Source organism: Budorcas taxicolor, chromosome 7, assembly GCF_023091745.1.
Source record: "Budorcas taxicolor isolate Tak-1 chromosome 7, Takin1.1, whole genome shotgun sequence".
NCBI lineage: Eukaryota > Metazoa > Chordata > Mammalia > Artiodactyla > Bovidae > Budorcas > Budorcas taxicolor.
Genome location: NC_068916.1, coordinates 6,750,169 through 6,770,982, shown reverse-complemented (window position 1 = coordinate 6,770,982; position 20,814 = coordinate 6,750,169). Strand labels below are relative to the sequence as shown.

The 20,814-nt window shown below is 49.7% G+C and overlaps 1 protein-coding gene across 1 annotated transcript in view; it reads left to right on the top strand.

Moving 5' to 3' along the window:
• The first annotated feature begins 14,724 nt into the window (after positions 1-14,724).
• Positions 14,725-20,814, top strand: part of PGPEP1 (pyroglutamyl-peptidase I) — a 37,121-nt gene continuing 31,031 nt past the window's right edge. The window contains exons 1-2 of the mRNA XM_052644405.1: positions 14,725-14,826; positions 16,820-16,872. Of these exons, the coding sequence (XP_052500365.1) occupies positions 14,793-14,826; positions 16,820-16,872 (87 nt within the window). The 5' untranslated portion in view covers positions 14,725-14,792. The remainder of the gene's footprint in view (positions 14,827-16,819; positions 16,873-20,814) is intronic.

Sequence of the window (20,814 nt, the reverse complement as noted above, 5' to 3'; positions counted from 1 at the left end):
GGCAGCGACGCGAGCCAGTCAGAGCGGGGCTCGTGGGAAGGATAACCAATCCACTCAGAGCAAGGCGGGGCCTACTAAGCTCGAGGGGCGGGCCGGGCCGTGTTCTCACCAGTGAAATAAGGACCAGAGTCGTAAAGTGCCGTAGTTGAGTGCTGCAAAAGGGGGCGGAACAATATTGCCCGAGCAGGAGGCTTTGTGGGTAAAGGCGCTTGCGCAGGTCAAACGCTCGAGGATCTCATCGGCTCCACGCTGTGGGGAAAGTCGGTTATTACTTCCAATTTCCTTGAGACATGGAGGCTCTTCGGTTATTATCGGTTATTATTGGAATGTGCTTAATGTCTACCTTCCCGCCCCTTTTCTGGTTCTCATTATTGTTGTTCAGTCGCTCAGTGAGTCGGACGCTTTGTGACCCCCATGGACTGCAGCACACCAGGCGTCCCTGCCCTTCATTGTCTCTTGGAGTTTGATCAGACTCCTGGCCATCGAGTCGGTGATGCCATTCAACGATCTCATCCTCTGTCGTCCTCTTCTCCTGCCTTCAGTCTTTCCCAGCATCAGGGTTTTTTCCACTGAGTCGGCTCCTCGCATCAGGTGCCCAATGTATTGAAGTTGAAGCTTCAGTATCAGTGCTTCAAACGAATACTCAGGGTTGAGGATTGACTGCTTTGATCTCTTTGCTGTCCTGCTGCTGCTAAGTCACTTCAGTCGTGTCCGACTCTGTGCGACCCCATAGACGGCAGCCCACCAGGCTCCCCCGTCTCTGGGATTCTCCAGGCAAGAACACTGGAGTGGGTTGCCATTTCCTTCTCCAATGCGTGAAAGTGAAGTCGCTCAGTCGTGTCCGACCCTCAGCGATCCCATGGACTACAGCCCACCAGGCTCCTCCATCCATGGAATTTTCCAGGCAAGAGTACTGGAGTGGGGTGCCATTGCCTTCTCCGTTTTGCTGTCCAAGGGGCTCTAAATAGTCTTCTCCAGCACCACAGTTCAAAAGCATCAATTCTTCTGGCGCTCAGCCTTCTTTATGGTTTAATCCTCATATCTGTACATAACTACTGGAAAAACCATAGCTTAGATTATACGGGCTTATGTCGGCAAAGTGAAGTCTCTGTTTTTTAATACGCTCTCTGGGTTCGTCATAGCTTTTCTTCCAAGGAGCAAGTGCCTTTTAATTTCATGACTACAGTCACCATCTTTTTGGTAGGTTGGAATCCTGGCTTTGTCCCTCGGAGCCTTAGTTCACCTCCCTTTAAAATGGGCATGAGTGCTGTAGAAGGTTGCAGTGAGGAGGAAATGAGGTAAGCCATGGGAAAGCACACAGAACAGTGTCTGCTTGATATATTCAGATGTGCAATATTTATTGAGCACCTACTGTGGGCCTGCTCTGGGAAACACAAAGTGAATAAACCAGACGAAACTCCTGGCCCTCCCAAGGCTTAGGAGGGGTGACAGCTGGTAAACAAGACAAATTGGCAAATGTATTCGTTCCCTTGGGCTGCCACAACAGAGTAATCAAACTGGGTGGCTTTAAACCACAGAACTTGATCCAGAAGTCTGAACTCAAGGTGTGGGCAGGATTGGTTTCTTCTAAAGGATCTGAGGGACAGTTCATCCCAAGCCTCTCCCCCAGCAATCCAGCAATCCTTGTAGTTCTTGGTCATAAACATGTCACTCCAGTCTCTGCCTGTCATCACATAGCTTTTCTCTTTCCTCTTCTTTTCTTATGAGGACACTCCTTTCTCTTATTGTGTGCTGTGCGTGCTAAGTTGCTTCAGTCGTGTCTGAGTCTTTGCCACCCTATGGACTGTAGCCCTCCAGGCTCCTCAGTCCATGGGATTCTCCAGGCAAGAATCCTGGAGTGGGTTGCCATGTCCTCCTCCAGGGGATCTTCCCAACCCAGGGAACTGAACCTGCGTCTCTTATGTCTCCTGCATTGGCAGGTGGGTTCTTTACCACTGGCGCCACCTGGGAAGCCTGCCCACCCTAAATCCAGGATAAATTTCACCTTAAGATCTTGATTAAATCTGCAAAGAATGTATTTCAAATAAGGTCATATTCACAGATAAGGGGACTAGAACTTATCTATGTTATTTAAGATATGTTAGAATGTGTCTTTTTAGGGCCAATTCTCAACCCACTACATCAAGTATGAGCTATGATTCCTCTGAACACTGACATTTATGTGAATAGTTCACATCTCCTAGGTGACCGTGCATATACTTTCACACACTCGTGAGCATGTCTGCAGCCTAAACTTCCAAGAGAGATCCAGCTGGGTCACCACTGAGTGTTCCTTTCTCTGTTTTGGCTTCCACACTTGCCTGGACTCAGGTTTGTAAATGAGACATAGGTGTCCTCCTCCAGGACTACCCTTGTCCAGGCCTCCTTAGTGTCATCATCGGCCTGAGAGATTTTTCCTTTCTTTTTTTGGCAGCGTTGCATGGCTTGTGGAATCTTAGTTTCCCAATCAGAATCTGAACCCAGACCCTGGCAGTGAAAGCGTCAGGTCCTAACCACTGGACTACCAGGGAATTCCCAAGAGCCCAGAGCCAAGCTCTTCCAGCTGAAAAGACCCGATGCCTCTCAGAGCTGGCTTAGGGAACCCCTGATGCTCAGCTTCTCAATAAGAGATTCCCCTGCATCAGGTCTCAGAGACCGGGGCAGAAGAGGACGAGAACTGCCCCGCCACATCCCACCAGGCAGGGCACTAGAATCTCCCCTCCAGGACCTAGTGAGGGGAGACGGTCTGGGGGTCAGTTTTGTTACGAAGGGACTGAGTAGCTCAGGCTTGTTCCTCCCTCTTTCTTCTCGCTAAAAACAAGAATACAGATTTCCCTTCATTCGTGATAGCATGGTGGTTGTTTAGTCGCTGAGTCGTGTCCGACCCTTTTGCAACCCTGTGGGCTGTAGCCCGCCAGGATTCTCTGTCCATGGGATTTCCCAGGCAAGAATACTGGAGTGGGTTGCCATTTCCTTCTCCAGGGGATCTTCCTTATCCAGGGATTGAACCCAGGTCTCCTTCATTGGCAGGTGGGTTCTTTACCACTGAGCCAGCAGGGAAGCCCTGTGATGGGGTTATGTCCCAATAAACCCATGGTAAGTTGAAAATGTAACAAATTGAAAATACATTTAATACATTTAGCCTACTAAATGTCGTAGCTTAGTTTAGCCTAGCCTATTTTAAACGTGCTCAGAACACTCAAATAAATCTACAGTTGAGCAAAATCATCAAACACAAGCCTATTGGATAATAGTGTTGAATACCTTATATAATGTATTGAATACTGTACTGAAAGTTAACAAAAAGTCAGTGTATCAGTTGTTTACCGCTGTAACCCCATGACTGACTGGGAGCTGAGGCTCATTGCCAGCTGTCCAGAATCACAAGAGAGCATCTTACCACATATCACTAGTCCAGGAAAAGATCAAAATTCAAAGTTTGGTTTCTCCTGAATGATTGCTTGCCCACATCATGAAGCTGAAAAATCTGAAGTCAAACTATCACAAGTTGGGGACTGTCTATGATCATCTCTGCCAACCAGGGTTACTGTGTGGAGTGATCAAATGTGAAACTCGTATAAAGACTGAAGCAGCAGATAGCCCTGGACCCACGGTTGTCTTTCGTGTCTTTGTTTGGGGTCTTCCCTCCCTCAGAAGCTGACCCTGAAATGAGAACTCAAGGGTACATAGAGTACTCAAGGGATGACCCTAGGAAGTCCCCACTGGGGATGGAGAACTGAGACACGGAGGGAAGGATCCCTGCAGTGGACACCAATGAGCAGATGACAGAGTGGGCACCTGAGGGTTAGTCCAGCTGTGGACCTTAGGGAGACAACATAAGAGCTTGTGTCTCAAAGAGGTCCCACCCAGGTCAGGGCAGTGTTTATTTTCCTCTCTTTCATGGGCTGGGGGATGATCCCAGGGGTGCTGGTGAAGTCTGGGAAGTGTTTAGGACATTAGTAGCAGGCAACAGTGATATGCCAACTGGATTAGAGGGATCAGCATGACCAGCCAAGCTGTGTTTGGCAAGGGTAAAGGCCACTTTGATGTAAACAACAGAAACTGGAGCACATGATGTGCTCCAATGTCAACATGGTGCTGGCAGAAAATTGCATGGTCATGCACCTCTTCCTGCCTTTCTAGATCTTTCTATGTGCAGTCTTTCTCCTTTTGCGCAATTGATAAACTCGTATTCATCCTTGGAAACTCTGCTTGGGTGACCCCTTGTGGCAGACTATGGTTACTACAGTTTTGCTCAGCTCTTTCAAGAGCTGAAAGTGACGTCGCTTTCACTCTTGAAAGAGTGAAGTTGCTCAGTCGTGTCCGACTCTTTGTGACCCCATGGACTGTAGCCTACCAGGTTCCTCCCTCCATGGGATTCTCCAGGCAAGAATACTGGAGTGGGTTTGCCATTTCCTTCTCCAGGGGATCTTCCCGACCCAGGGATCAAACCCAGGTCTCCCACATTCCAGGCAGATGGTTTAACTTCTGAGCCACCAGGGAAGCCCTGTGCTGGGCAATTAGAATTCAATCGTAAAGGAAATCAGTCAGTCAGTCCTAAAGGAAATCAACACTGAATATTCATTGGAAGGACTGATGCTGAAGCTGAAGCTCCAATACTTTGGCCACTTATTGCAAAGAGCCGGCTCACTGGGAAAGACCCTGATGTTAGGAAAGACAGGGCAGGAGAAGAGGGGAACGACGGGGGATGAGATGGTTGGATGACATCACTGACTCAATGGACTTGAGTGTGAGCAAACTCCAGGAGATAGTGAAGGACAGGGAAGCCTGGTGTGCTGCAGTCCATGAGGTCACAGAGTCGGACATGACTTAGCAGCTGACCACCACCACCAAATCAGTTCCCTGTCCACCTGGGCAAAGTGATTGATCGGTTTAATAGGAGCAAGTGACCAACCAAGGCCAATTAGACTCTCCCTTGAAAGGGATACTGAGGGCTAGAAGGGAGAAAAGCACTTTCTACAGAGGTTTTTGAAAGTGCAATAGTGAAAGCCCAGGGCTATTACAACTGATCTTCTGGAAGAAGCTCTCTACTAACATACACAAGAACTTCTCTGTGGAAAAGAGGCATGTTTTCAGCTCCCGGATCCAGCTGTACCTGAAGTCATAGGTCTACTTTCTACATATATGAATATAAGTAGTTGTCCTTTGTTGCTTAATCCACTTGGAGTTTAGACTCTGTCCCTAGCAATTGGCAAGCCCTCCACTAATACCATAGCTGCTCTGAATTCTTGAGTGACTGTCCCCCCAAATCTAATCATTCCGTTTCTTATACTTTGAACTTCAGTACCTTGTATTGATTTTCAATCAATACCTGGTTTGGCCCAAGTTGTAATTGCTTGTTTGCACACTTAATCTTTCTCGATCCTGACTTATAGGAACAATGTGAGAGGTTGCATGGGCCACTGTTTGAGGCTGTCAGCAAGGGTTTTCCTTCCCCTTTATCATGGACACATGACACAGGTTCAGCCAATTAGAGGTCTTCCCTGGGAAGCTTCTGGAATCGCAGAGCTGGAGTAATGTGAGTCAGGTACAGACATAGCCATCTTTCCACTTTGGCATCTTGGTCCTGTTTAATCCTAGATCCAGCTGCAGCTGAGGCTTCATAAATTGTCATCATTTCCTATCCCTTGAAAATACTCCTCCATTTTTGCGGTCCAGTTTAAATTATATTTCTGACAGTAGAAACCTACAGAGTGTCTGCTAAACCTATCAAATTAAAAAAGACACACTAGAGACTTCCTCGGTGGTCCAGCGGTTAAGAACCCACCTTTCAATGCAGGGGACAGGGTTTCAGTTGATGGATCTGGGAACTAGGATCCCACATGCAGCAGGGCAGCTAAGCCTGAGTGTGCAACCAAGACCCCACGCAGCCAAAAATAAATAGATAATTAATTAAAAAAAAAAGATACACCACCCTCCACTTTAAAAATGAGGAGAGGAGGATTTTAAAACTCAATACTGACAAAGTGAAACTGGTAGACATATATTTTCTTTTAAGTGGAAGAAAATGGCATTGTTTCAAAATCCATAAAAGTGTCACACCCTGCAACTCAGTAATTCATTTCTGAACACTTACACTAAGGAGGTCTTACAAATGAAGGGAACTGCTTTGTGCCAAGGCCTTGCAGCAATGTCACCAATTTTAAAATAGCAGGAAGAATATAAATATCTAACAACAGTGGACTAGTTGAGTAAGCTATATTTCTTCCACTAGACAGAATATTTTTCCATTCATTAAAAAATTATATTTTAATCCTCCCCCACCCTTACCCTGGGGTGGGGGGAGCTGCAGTGGGCTGAATTTAGTGGTTAGATTTTAAACAAGAGAGAAAGCGGAAAATAGAAACTCAACAGTAAAAATACTAGAACACCCCCTGTAGTGGGTTGAATGTGTGGTGTGCATATTCTCACCTGCTTGGTCGTGTCCGACTCTGACTTGCTCGCCAGGCTCCTCTGTCCATGGAATCTTCCAGGCAAGAATACTGGAGTGGGTTGCCATTTCCTCCTCCAGGGGATCTTCTCGACCCAGGGGTCAAGCCCATGTCTCCTGCATCGGTAGGTGGATTCTTTACCAAGGGGCCACCTGGGAAGCCAGTGGGGTGAATGGTGGCCCCCTAAACATATGTCCAAGTCCTGACCCCAGTACCAGTGAAAGTGACCTTATTTGAATAAAGAGTCTTTTCAGATGTAATTCAGCTAAGGAGCCTGGGGTCGTCTGGGATTTAGGTTGGAGCTGGAACCCCGTGACTGATGTTCTAAGAAAAGGCAGAGGAAGATTTGAGACACCGACAGAGAGGACAGAGGTGGAACCTGGAGTGATGTGGCCACAAGCCAAGGGATACCTGGAGCTCCAGAAGAGGGGTGTGACAAAGAAGGGCTCTTCCCCACAGCCTCTGGAGGGAATGTGGCCCTGCCAACACCTGGATTTCAGACTTCTGGCCTCCAGGAGTGCAAGAGAATAAATGGGTGTTATTTAAGCCAGAGTTTGTGGTCATTTGATACAGCAATCATGAATCTCATACACCGCCTTCATCAAGTAATTCAGATCATGTCACTGTGACAAGTCGTGCGGAAGTCAGGGATCCCTGATATGGCGAGATGGGAAAGGTGCCTCAACTCTGTGGCTTTCCTCAAACACCCATTCTAATCATGACAAGGACATCAGACAGACCCAGATCGGGGGCAGCGTGAAGGACGCCTGGCCTGCCCTCCCCAAGACTTCAAAGGTCATGAGCAACAAGGAAAGCGCAAGGAGCCCTCCCAGCCAGAGGAAACTGAGGAGTTATGAGGACTTAATGGAACAAGGGTCCCTGGCCATGGTCCTGGGCCAGAGAGAGGACGTGAATGGAAGAACTGGGGACATCTGAATAAAGCCAGATGGCTGGTTGACAGCAGCGCGCTGGTGTCGATTTCTTAGCTGTACAAACATTAGAACTGATCATGTAAGCTGTTCCTATTTGGTGACTATGGGTGAAGACATAGGGAACTTTCTGTGTTGTCTTTGCAACTTTTCTATAGATCCGAAGTTATTCCACTATTAACAACTTATTTAAGAAGTCACATAGGGGACTTTCCTGGCAGTCCGAGCTCCTAATGCAGGGTACACGGGTTCAACCTCTGGTCTGGGGACTAACATCCTGCATGCCGCAGGGTTGGGCCAAAAAGACCAAAAACCAAAACAAAATTTCAAAATCATACGACCAAAACATGGAAGCAATATAAATGTCCATCAACAGATGAATGGATAGAGATGTGATATATTACATATATAAATACATAAATAAAATGGATATTACTCAGCCATAAAAAGGGCTTCCCTGGTAGCTCAGCTAAAGAATCCACCTGTAATGCAGGAGATCCCAGTTCAATTCCTGGGTCGTGAAGATCTGCTACAGAAAGGATAAGCTACCCACTCCAGTATTCTTGGGCTTCCCCAGAGGCTCAGCTGTAAAGAATTCGCCTGCAATACGGGATCCCTGGGTTGGGAAGATCCCCTGGAGACAGGAAAGGCTACCCCCTCCAGTATTCTGGCCTGGAGAATTCCATGGACTGTATAGTACATGGGGTCGCAAAGATTTGGACACGACTGAGCGACTTTCGCTTTCAGCCATGAAAAAGAATGAAATAATGCCATTTGTAGCAACATGGATGGATTAGATATTATCATACTAAGTTAAGTAAGGCAGATAAAGACAAATATCATATGATATCACTTGTATGTAGAATCTAAAAGAAAAAGATACAGATGAGCTTATTTACAAAACAGAAATAGACTAACAGACATTGAAAACAACTTACGCTTACCAAAGGGGATAGCGGTAGCTGGGGGAAGAGAAGTTTGAGATTAACATATACACACTACTATATATAAAACAAGCAAACAACAAGGACCTCCCAGATAGCACAGGGAACTATACTCAATATCTTGCAATAACCTATAATGGAAAAGAATCTGAAAAAGAATACGTGTCTATGTGTAACTGAATCACTTCAGTGTATACCTGAAATAAACACAACAGGTTAATGAAGTATGGTTCATACTTCAGTTTAAAAAGACACCTGTAACATACATGCTACACGTAGGGCAGGTTATGATGTTATGTGGAGACGCACTAGATAGAGTAACTGTGATGAGGAGGAGCTCTTCCACGAGTTCAGGGTCTTTGAGCACAAGCTGCTGGAGCCACCCACTCTCCTTTATGGGGCCTTGTGATAATTGTTACGCTCTCCTCCCCCACAAACCCATATCCGTAGATTGACTTTACCGTGTGCATGTGAGCAGACCCAAGTTTGGTTCATTAATGAAAGCACCCCTTCCATTTGCTAGCCTGAGACCCCTAAAGGACTCACAGGCATCTAGACCACCTGGAGTAAAAGCAGCATTCACCTTTTTAAACGTGCATATCTACCCAACTGTCCCTCTGCCTAATTTGGTCAAAAGACCATTCACGTCCCTGAACTGGGCCCAGTCTGCCCTTGACAGTCTAAAGAAAGGAACCCCAAGAAGGAGTCATGGGGTCCTTTGGGCTTCCACTCTCTCCCTCCTGCCCCAAGGCCACACCCAGCAGCAGCTGGCAATGTGAAGAGTCTTGAAGATCCCAGGGGTAGGGTCTGAACCCAGGCCCAGTCCCAACCTCCCCAACCTGGCTCTGTGTGGCCATGTGTCTCTAATCTCCTGGTGGTGTCACAGTGGGAGCCCACAGGAAAATGCAGCTTCCTTCCCAGCCAGCCTCCAGCGTGGGGGGGTTCTGTTCTACTTCGCACATTTATTGAGCAGCTACTGCGTGCTGGGTCCTCTGTACAGCAGTGACCAAGTCACACCAGGTCCCCGCCCTCCCAGGCTCACAGTCCAGAGGGAAAGACAGCCTGAAGCTGCATGATTGCATGAACAAGTGTGAAATGACAGTCGTGACACATGTTAAGAAAAATTGGAGATGGTTTCTGGAGGGAGGGCATGTGGAAGACACTGGATAGGCTGTGGGTTTGTTGATCAATTCAGCAATACACCATACTCATCTTTCCATATTCAAACACACAGACCATTCTATTAAAAAAAACACTGTAATACAGGGTACTATATTCAATATCTTGTGATAAATCATAATGGAAAAGAATATGAAAAAGAATGTATATGATGTATAACTGAATCATTTTGCTGTAGAGACTAACACAACATTGTCAATCAACTATACTAAAATACATTAAAAAAATATGTCCCACAAAGACGCACTGACCACATTTTTATCTATGCTGCTGCTGCTAAGTCGCTTCAGTCGTGTCTGACTCTGTGCGACCCCACAGACGGCAGCCCACCAGGCTCCCCCGTCCCTGGGATTCTCCAGGCAAGAACACTGGAGTGGGTTGCCATTTCCTTCTTCAATGCATGCATGCATGCTAAGTCGCTTCAGTCGTGTCCGACTCTGTGTGACCCCATGGACAGCAGCCCACCAGGCTCCTCTGTCCACGGGATTCTCCAGGGAAGAACACTCCTATTACAGACTTTACCTTCCTTCCCGGGACTCACTGGGGCCTCGGCACTCTTTGATCCTTATTTTACGGATGAGGAAACAGGTTTGGAATGTGAAAATAACTCATCCAAGAATGCACACCATGTGAGGAGCCAGGAAGAGTTTGAACCCAGGACAGTTTGCTCTAGCCACTATACTTCTTGCCCTCTGTTCTCTCCCTAAGAAAAATGCATAATAATTTTAAGAGGGACAGTTCTTTTTAGGAACAATTCTTGACGAAAGAACTTTTTTTGTTTGTACGGTGACTCTGTAGCATTTGGGACCTTAGTTTCCAGACCAGGGATGGAACCCACACCCCCTACATTGGAAGTGCAGAGTCTTAAAGTTCCTGAAATGTTTTGTTGTTGTTGTTATTTTTTAAAAACTCTGGGAAATAATATGTGGCACCTGAGTCTACTGGGCTTTCCAGGTGGTGCAAGTGGTAAAAAACCCACCTGCCAATGCAGGAGACATAGACATGGGTTTGACCCCTGTGTTGGTGAGATCCGCTGGAGTGGAAAATGGCAACCCACTCCAGTATTCGTTCTTGGAGAATCCCATGGAGAGAGGAGCCTGGCAGGCTACCGTCCATGAGGTCACAATGAGTCAGACACAACTGAGCGACTACTATTTTGGGGCTTCCCTGGTGGCTCAGAAGGTAAAGAATCTGCCTGCAATGTGGGAGATTTGCGTTTGATCTCTCGGTCAGGAAGGTCCCCTGGAGAAGGGAATGGCACCCCACTCCAGTATTCTTGCTTGGAGAATTCCATGGACAGAGGAGCCTGGTGGGCTATGGTCCACGGGGTCGCCAAGAAGTCAGACATGACTGAGTGACAAGGATGTTCTGACACGTGCTACAGCTTGGATGGACCTTGAGGACATCATGCTAAGTGAAATAAGCCAGGCACAGAAGGACAAATACTGTATGATTCTGCTCTTATGAGTTTCCTAGAAGTAGTCAAACTCACAAAGTAGAATGGCAGGTGCCAGGCACTGGGGGAGGGGAGAATGGGGAGTTGTTGCTTTTTCATGGATACAGTTTCAGTTTTGCAAGATGAAAAGAGCTCTGGGCCTTCCCTGGTGTTGCAGTGGGTAAGAATCTGCCTGCCGATGCAGAGGACACAGGTTCAATCCCTGGGAGGATTCCACATGCTGCGAGCAACTAAGCCCGTGCGCCACAACTGCTCAGTCCATGCAACCACTGAACCCACACACCCAGAGCTCCCCGTACCACAGCAAAGAGTAGTCCCACTCGCTGCAACCAGAGAAAGCCCAAGCAAAGCGACGAGGACTCAGTGCAGCCGAAAAAGTAAGAGTTCTGAAGACTGGTTGCACAACAATGTGAAGAATGTTCTTTTAAACATTGTTGAAATGTACACTTAAAAAATGGTCAATTTTATGTGTTTTACCACAATAATAATAAAAAAATCTAGGACTTCCCTGGTGGTCCAGTGGTTAAGACTCACACTTCCATTGCAGGGGGCATGAGTTCAATCCCTGGTCAGGAAACTAAGATTCCATATGCCATGTGGCATGGCCAAAAAAACACAAAATCTAGTGGTGTTTTTCAAAGAGAGTGTCCCTATCATCTTTATTTCTGAGTAGTACAGTTCAGTTCAGTTGCTCTTTGTGACCCCATGGGCTATGGCACGCCAGGCTTCCCTGTCCATCACTAACTCCCAGAACTTGCTCAAACTCACGTCCATCGAGTCAGTGACACCAGTGGAGGAAACGTGGAGGTGTCTCCCTCCCACCCCCACTTCCACCTCCCCCACATCTTGGTTCCCTCCCCAAAGGCCCCACTGCCATCAGTTTCCTACTCTTCCTTCCTCAGATATTTTCTGCATTTGCAAACAAATCTTTTCTTTCTCTGACATTTGTATTTCATTCCAACAATGCTTCCACACTTAAAAAAAAATCATTATGACGGAATATACATAACACTTAACGCTTCAACCATTTTAAAGTGTATCATCCAGTGGTATCAAAGACATTCACCGTGTTGCACAACCATCGCCTCTTATCTAGTTTCAGAATGCTTTCATCACCCTCAGAAGAAACCCTGTCCTCATTAGCAGTCACATCCTATCCCCCCTCCCCTAGCTCCTGACAACTACTAATCCACTATCTGCCTCCATGGATTTGCCTGTTCCGGACATTTTCTATACTTAGAATCATACACTATGTGGTCTTTCCTGTCCGACTTCTTTTATTCAGCATGGTATTTTCAAGGTTCCTCCAGGCAGTACCATGTGTCCATGCTTCATTTACTACTGAGCAGTATTCCACTGTTGGGAATGATGGAAAGTAAACTTTTTTTTTTAATCTGCTAATGAGCATTTGTTTTCTTTTCTCCCTTTTGGTGATCCTGTCATGAACATTCAAAAACTTTCACAGTATTTGGACACTTATTTGTAATTATTTTGGGAGCATCCCTAGGAGAATTGCTGGGGCCTTCAGTAACTATGTTTAAGCTCTTAAAGAACTGCCAAACTTTTCCACAGTAGCTATGACTTTGCAGGAGTGGCTTTCCAATGTAACATCTTTTTTTTTTTTTTAAAAAAAAGCTCTCTATCCGTCCCCTTCCCTTTACCTAGGGCTCTCACAGGCCCTGAGCTGCTGGTTACACTGTTGCTAAGCCAGACTGTGAACTCACAATTTGGCTCTTCCAGCCAACTTTCTTTCACCCGACTTGTCCCTGAGGACTCAGTTATTCCTGATCCATGTCCCAGCCCCTTCCATGTGTGACTTGGGACAAGTGACTTAGCGGCTCTAGGTTCCTTTTCCTCACTTGCAAAATGGGATAAGAACAGTTCCTCCCTCCAAGGGTTTGTGATATTAAAAACACACACACACACACACTAGGGACTTCCCTGGCGGTCCAGTGGCTAAGACCCTGCATTCCCAATGCAGGGGGCCTGTGTTTGATCCTTGGGCAGGGAACTGGATCCCACATGCTGGAACTAAGTGTATGAACGCCACAGCTAAAAATCCTGAATGCCACAACTAAAGGTTCCACATACCACAGCGAAGGTTGAAGATCCTGAGTGCTGCAACTAAAACCTGGCACAGCCAAATAATTTTTGTTAAAGACCTTAAAGAGAAAAAAAGAACACAAGTGACATGCTTAAACGGGGACTGCATCCAGTGAACACGAACTTGGACCCCCAGTCACTCGTGGTAGTAGCGTGTGACTCAGTTTCTCTGATCACCATTAACTCTGGGTGGTAACAGTTTCCCTTTATTACTGCCCCAGTGCAATGGGGGGAAAATGACACCCACTGTGGCCTCCCTCCTCCCAGAGCCCCAGCTTCTAGGAATGCATGCACTTCATCCCAGACACTTATTGCATGTCTGAAGGATAAAATCTGATCTTGGTTAAGATTTTAGTTCTGTTCTCTTCTTCCCGTTGGCTGAGGTCTCACTCCCAAGCCAGCCCAGGCAAGACCTCAGATTTTCTGAATTCTACCTGAAGCTGCCAGAGACCAAAATAGCCACTAAGTATGTGATCTCCGGGCTTGAGTTTACAAACAAGGCTTCGGGCAGTTCAGAGAATGCTGCATTGGGTATTCTGAGGCCTGGGTCAGAGACTGACGGTCCTTGGTCAGCACACTGGTTAATCCAGGCCAAGGCTGCTTGGAATGAGAGGTCAGTGACCCAACTCCAAGGTCCAGCCCTGTTTCTAAGGATGTGGCCAGAAACTCAGCGTTATTTTTCTGGCTATCTTGGGAGGAATTCTGACCTCTGATGAACGTGGACTGGGGACCTACTGTGTGCCAGGCACAAGGCTCTAATGGAGACATGCCCCTGCTCTGGAATTTAGGGCAGGAAGTGGGAAATAAATCAGAACAGCAGTGCCCCTAAAGGGATGATTTCTGAATGTGATTGCTGCTCTGAAGAGAGTGGAACAAGGAAATGAGATGGACCTACTAGGGTGGTGGTGAAGTGGGGTAGGGATTTCAGCCGAGGTGAGGCAGACACCTAGGAGGAGTTTATGTTCCAGCTGAGTTCTGAAGGAGAAGCATTTGGTTTTGCAGGAATCTTCAGAACACGTTCCAGGCAGAGGGAACAGCAAGTGCAAAGGCCCTGAGGTTGGGCCCTTGGAGGACTCCTGGGGTTAGAGCAGCAGCTGTGTACTGGAGAAACAAGCCGGGGAAGGCCTGGTCTCTGCGGCCACATCAGCCTCCTTCTCAACGTAGGAGCCTGCTTAGGGCACCACCCAGCTGTGCAGTGTTTTCACTTTATTTCCTTCCCCCCGCCTCAAACTCCTGGCCTGAATGCCGCATATGTGGCCCCAGGAGGCTTTAGTTGAGTGGCTTTCCGAACTATGCCTCAGCTTTCTCAGCTTTCTCTATCAAAGGGACGGGGAAAAAGAGCCTTACTCACAGGGAGATGGGAGGGGGGCTCCGATATAATTCACAGCAAGCGATCTGTGAACATTTGTGGACTAAAGGATCAGCTCATCCCCGAGGCATGACTCAGTGAGTTCGAGAGGCCACAGCCTGCGAAGCGAACCGTCCGAATCCTGCAGGTGGGGAAACAGGTTGCGGACGGCGAACAGCCACGCACTCCTCAGCGGAGAGTTACGGACGCGGCGCGCACGCTGCGTCTCGGGCCCGGGCACGCGCACGCTCGGCGGCCCGAGCGGGGGCGGGGCCTCGAGGGGCGGGGCCTCGAGGGGGCGGGGCGGCGCGGGTCCGAGCCGCGGCAGCTGACTCGCCCGAGCAGACCGGGAACCGGTCAGAGGCACAGCCTGAGCCCGCCATGGAGCAACCCAGGAAGGCGGTGGTGGTCACGGGTACGAGGGCATCGCGCGGACGGCGGCCGCGGTGGCGGCGTCCTGGGGCAGGGCTGGGTGGGGCGGCTCGGGAGGCGGCGAGGCGCGTCGCGGGGAGGGACGCGGCGGCCCGGGTGGGGCAGGTGCTAGAAGTCGCCTCAGATTCGGAAGGTGTCATCGCCCGAGGGAGCCCAGCGCAGTCCGCGCGAAACGGAGAACGCGGAGAAGGGGGCGCCCCTGTGGTCCCACTGTCAGGGGTCGGGGCAGCCAAGGACGTGGGGGTCCTGGCAAATGCCCCGCACGGAGCAGGCCCCTGGGCGTCCTTCCCTTCGCCGTTGGGGACAGTGACCCTCCGGACACCTGTTTGTTGTGTCTGCCCTCCCGAGGTCGGGTTTGACACCACCCCCGGTCCCAGGGGACAAAGGCCGATTTGCGGGCAGGAAGTGCCCCGGTGACAAATGAACGTCTTGCCAGACACTGCTCCCCGAACCCTGCGCTAATGCGGGGCTGCTTCCCCGAGGCAGGGGCAGGCGGGGTTCGGGGAACTTCGGGTTGCCGGCCGTGCTTCCGGTTGTTTCAAGGACTGTCTTGATCAAAATCTTTCCTGCCCGGGCTGTTTGTGATTAAGCCTGCTTCCCCCCACCCCCCACCACTCCTCTGTCACCAACTCCCCGAAACTAACTGCGTCTCCCCCTCTGAGAGACTCCGCCTCGGAGCCTCGTGGGCGTCAACTTCCGCCGGGCCTCTGCGGGGGGTGGGAGGGGGGGACCGTCGTGAGGGGTGAGAGTGAGAAATCCGGCCAAGATTCAAACAGGTGGTGTGTGGCCCAGGAAGGTCCGGGCTGGTCCTGGAATTCCTAGGAAGATGGAAGAAGCCACTTACCTGACAGGTGTGTCAAGTTGCCAGAGGGTCACTTTCCCCTGCAGCCCTCCTGTGTCTGCTTGTTTATTACTTTAGGGCTAACTCTGGCGGTGGCCCTGGGAGGGACATTTTTCTGGCCTGAGGTTATTACATCTTTACTGTCTCGTTTTGCAGAAGGGGAAACCGAGGGTCACAGAGGTGCCCTTGTTTGTCAGTGGCTGAGCTGGGACCCATATTTGGTCCATGCAGGAGGAGGAAAGGGGTAGAGAGATTCTGACCCTACATGGGGGCCCCCTGCTGTTCCAGCGCACCGTATTCCTCCCAGGGCCACGATACCACCTGGGGCACTGGGCCCAGCTGGAGTGACCCATGACACGTGATCAAGGACAGCCTCTCTTCAAGAGATTTATGTTTTAGTGTGTTTGGGTTGGTCAGAAGAGGCAGGCCACAGACTCTGCTGGGTCTGGGTTTGAATCCATGCTCTTCCTTCTCCTTGTGTGACCTTGGACAGCTGGTTTCACCTCTCTGTGCTTCAGTCAGGAAACACCCTTTGAAAGGGAGGCACAGGGGGGCTGAAGGCCACAGGGCATGAGCACCTGGGACATCTTCAGGTACAGTCTGGTTTGTAAATAAATGGGGCCCCGTGACTAGGGAAGAGGATGAAGGGATGGTGCCTGGACAGCCTGACCTGGGAGATACCCACGTACCTTCCTTAAGGGCCATTCCTTATCAGACCGTGAATCATGGAGCACCTCCAGCCCTGTAATTCCAGAGTCCAGGAAAGGTGCACAAAGACAGTGATGAAACAGTTATATTTGGGGATCAAGGATAGGGGAAGAAACTGAGAGGGGAACAAAGTCAGCCTTTTCTGGAGCAAAAAGGGGGCGCTGGCCCCTTGCCGACACAAGATCAGGTGAGAGTGAGAACAAGATAGGACTCACAACTTCAGTTAAGAACAGTTATGTGGCAGGGCGCTCTGAAGGGACCACTGGGTGCACCCCAGAACTTGGACCAGGCCCCTGGCATTGTCCCCGGGGAGGGCTGCTCCCGAAGCTCCACGCTCCGTTCTTGTGGACACACGCAGCCGCCTGGCCCTGGGCAGGCCAGGAGGGGCCTCTGGGTGGTGATGTGCTGCTTTTACTTTTTTTTCCAGGATTCGGCCCTTTTGGGGAACATACTGTGAATGCCAGCTGGATTGCGGTCCAGGTAACTGAATCCAGAGGGGAGGAATCAGGCTGGGCTTCCCCTGGCAATATTTGGTGCCAAAGAAAGCAAGCAACCTACGAAGAGAGCGTCTCCCGTGAAGCTTCCTGGAGAGAGATGTTACCTGTCTGACAGATATTCCTGCTCAGATAGTTACTGCTGTAATGTTTGTTGAGAGCTTGTTCTGCGCCAGGCATTTTTTCTGCCTAGAGCACTGAATTCTTCCAACAACCCTTAGGTGTGTTTATTCTTGTGCCCACTTTACAGATGAGGAAACTGAGGCCCACAGAGAGTTATTTGAAGTCATCCAGCTCAGAAACCAGAATGGCCTTTCTTCAAGAGTTCCCATGGCCCAGCCAGCAAATATTGGGAATTGTGGCAACCTTGTAGAAGGGATTGCAGTGATCTTCTGTGTTGCCTCTGGGCAGCTGAAGGAAGCAAAGACTGCATATTGAGGGCAGGGAGCGGGGAGTCCTTCCTGTTGTCCCAAGGCTTCTAGTTTCTTTGTCAGCTGGGGCATTTGGAGAGACAGACTGGGGAACAATGGGCAGAGAGAAAGAGAGAAACGTTTTCTCCTTATATAAATCAGATCTGCAGAGACCGGAGCCAAACTAGTGTTAATCCTAGCCCATTAGCTGTTTGATTTAAAGCACCCCCCCCCCCCCCCCCCGCCCTGGCTTTCCACTCCAGAGCCCTGAATTTGGAGAAAAAGCCAAGTTGAAACCTTAGTGTGTCAACACCTAGTTGGGAAACCCCCATGTTTTTTTATCACCCTTCTTCCAGACCTCAAAATCTCAGCCACATTCATCTCCCTTTTTTAAAAAAATTCACCCCACTTTGGAGGCAGGACAGAGGGACGGGATCCCCGGGACTCCACAGATGGGAGCGTGTCTGAGGCCCTGCTCGTTGCACCCGCTCCCTGGAGCCCCAGACAAAAAGGAAACAGCGTGTTTCTCAAGGCGTGTGTGTCTGGCTTTGTGCGAGTTTCAGACAGGAGCCTTCACGGGGCTGAGTGGATACAAAGCCGAGTGTCTGAGTTCCCGGGCCCCCAGACACTATGATCTGCATCTAAATAGGAGAAAAATCAATTAAACAATCTTTGGAAATCCCTTGGAGCATCAGGACGGGGATGGTGAAGGATGGCAGCTTCTCCTCCTGCTGCTGGAGGGGAGATCCACTTTGTATTTCAGTCAACCCTCTCTCCAGACCTCGCCTCTAGAAGTCTTTCAATTTTCTTCCTTTACTTTATGAGACAGGGTTGGGTTCTCCACCATTGCCCAGCTAAAAAGATGCCAACCTTTCCCTTTTAAAAAGCTGGAGCCACCCCCAGGTACCCTGAGTGCACGCAGCTGTCTAACTTCATGATGTTTGACGCCTGTGTACCTCTGTGGCGCCTGAGCCCAGTTGAAATCTAGAACATTCTCAGCGCCTTCTCTGCTCTTCTGCATTGCAGAAGCCCCTTATGTCCTTTCCGAGCTACTTGCACCACCCCCTGCCCCCCACCCAGGTGCAGGCATCTCTGCAGACTTTATGGCCACCCTAGGTGCATTCTGCCTGTTCTAGAACTTGGTGTCAGCACAGTTGGCAGTTGGGCCCCATGCCTTTGCACTCCAGAACTCTTGCCTGGAAAGTCCCATGCACAGAGAAGCCTGTGGGCTACAGGCCATGGGGTCACAAAGGGTCAGACACGACTGAGCGACTAAACCCACACCTTCTGTGCAGCTGGGCATCTGCAGGACCTGCCCTTGGGGCAGCTTGGAGCTGGTGGTGGTGCTTCTCAGTTGCTCTGGATGGAACAAATTTGCCCATGGGAGGGGTGTAGCCTCTGGACGGGTCCAACCCAGTCCTCAAGAAAATATGCCTAGAAGTGCGTTTGGTGTGGTCCAGACATTAGTTGTGGGCAACCACTGATGTCATCACCTCAAGCTGAAGATGGGTGTTGGGTAAGAGGAGGTGAACAGCAGTCACCTCCTGTCCCAGCTGCTTTTTCCTGAAGCTTAAGCTGCCACCTCGGGAAGGAACTCCTCTTCTGCCAGGGAGTCTGTCTCTCTCTCTCTCTCTCGGCTCCTCTCTGGGTGTCTCTCTTTCTCTGTTTCTCGCTCTCCGGACCTCTGTCTTTCCCCTTCTCTCTTCATCTCTCTCTTCCCTTTTGTCTCTCTCTCTTCCAGTTTCCCGTGGCCTCTCTGGGTCTCTGTCTTTCCCTGTCTCTGTTGCTCAAGCTCTCTCTCTCTCCCCTTCTCCCTCCATCCCTGTCTTTTGCTCCCTCCTTTCTCTCTCCCTCTTCTCGCTTCTTGCTCTCTCTCTCTCTCTTTCTCTCTCTCTTCTCTCTCTCATCTGACCTTCCTTCTTCATGCCCTGGGTGAAGTTGTGCCCCAGCAGAGGGTGACCTGTTTCCCACCAGCTCCATGGGGGAGGTGGGAGTTCTGGGGACAAAGGGGCACCCCCCCTTTCCTCTTGCCCAGCACCTCAAGCAGGAGGAGAGTGGGTTTTTCAAGCGTCACATCTCCTTGCAGGTCTTGGGTGTTTAGCATGGGATGCTGGCTGTGGGTGTGTCTCTCCCTAGGAGGCTCAGGTGGGTGTCAAGGGCTGGGATGTTGGGAGCCTTCCCTGACCAAGCAGGGCAAGGAGGAACTGGGTCACAGGTCCTAGTGACATCACGGGACAATTACTGCCACAGTGAGTCTAGACAGACCTGCTAAGGATATTAACCAGGGAACAAAGGGGGTCTTTGTTGTGGGGTCAAGGGAATCGGTCAGATGCGGCTGAGCAGCAGGGTCTTGTCAGGTAGATGGGTGTAGACAATGCATTGTCTGGGACACCCAAGTCCCTTTCCTTTCACAGTATGTGCCTGGCGGACTCGGGGTGCACTGCTACCCTCCCCCACCCCCAAGAGAACCGTCCAGATCTTTTGGAGCAGAAAGTATTCAGAGGCCAAGAATTTAGCTTTTCCTTACTTTTCCAAACTTCAAATGAAAAGTGTAGCTATTCCTCTCCCACTCTTGCCCTTCTTAAAATTGGGGAATCTTTTGTATAAAGTCATGTACCCATGTCTTTAATGCCCCCATCACTTTGGTGAAAAGTATTTATGCCTAGGACTTCCCTGGTGGTCCAATGGTTAGGACACTGCTTCCGCTGCAGGGGACTTGGGTTCAATTCCTGGCCCAGGAAGATCCCCATATACTGCGCTGTGTGGCAAAAAAGTAAAAATGAAAAAGTGTCTATGCCCATGTCACTAATGCTTTGAGCAAGATAGTTGTTTGATTCCCGTCAACCCAGAACATTTCTTTCCTGCTCAGTGCCCACCCCCTGCCCCCCATCGCCTTGTCCTGCTCTGTAGGCAGCTGCTTCCCGAGCTCTGTCACCACAGATGGGTGTTGCCTGGTCTCAAGCTGCAAGCAAAGGAGGTGGTCCATGGAGCAGGCTCCGTGGTCCTCTCACACTGGCTGCTTTTGCTCAGCCTGCACTGCTGTGTCTGTGGGGGCAGGGACAGCTGTCTTCTCTCCCGACCCCACCTCTTCCCCTTGGCAGTGGCACTGGGGCCTTCAGGGTTTGCTCCCCAAGAATAAAGCAGCAAGGATGCCCCCCTCAGGGTCTTTGATGAGCAGGTGGATACCTCTCCGGGGATGCTGGCCATGTGATGTGTGTGTATCTTCAATGAGGATTTTCTTTTTTTTTTTAAATCTCCGTGGCGGTGCTGGGTCTTCATTGTAATGCCGAGGCTTCTCTAGTCTCAGCACCTGGGCTTAGTTGCCCTCGGGCGTGTGGAATCTTGGTTCCTCGACCCAGAGATCAGACCCATGTCCCTTGCATTGGAAGGCAGATTCTCAACCACTGGACCACCAGGGAAGTCCCAGGGATGGTTTTCTTAGTTTATTTTACCCCCAGCTGGGGAGGGGGTAGGTAAGGACCCAGAGGACATGAGGAGAGAAGGTTAGAACTGGAAGC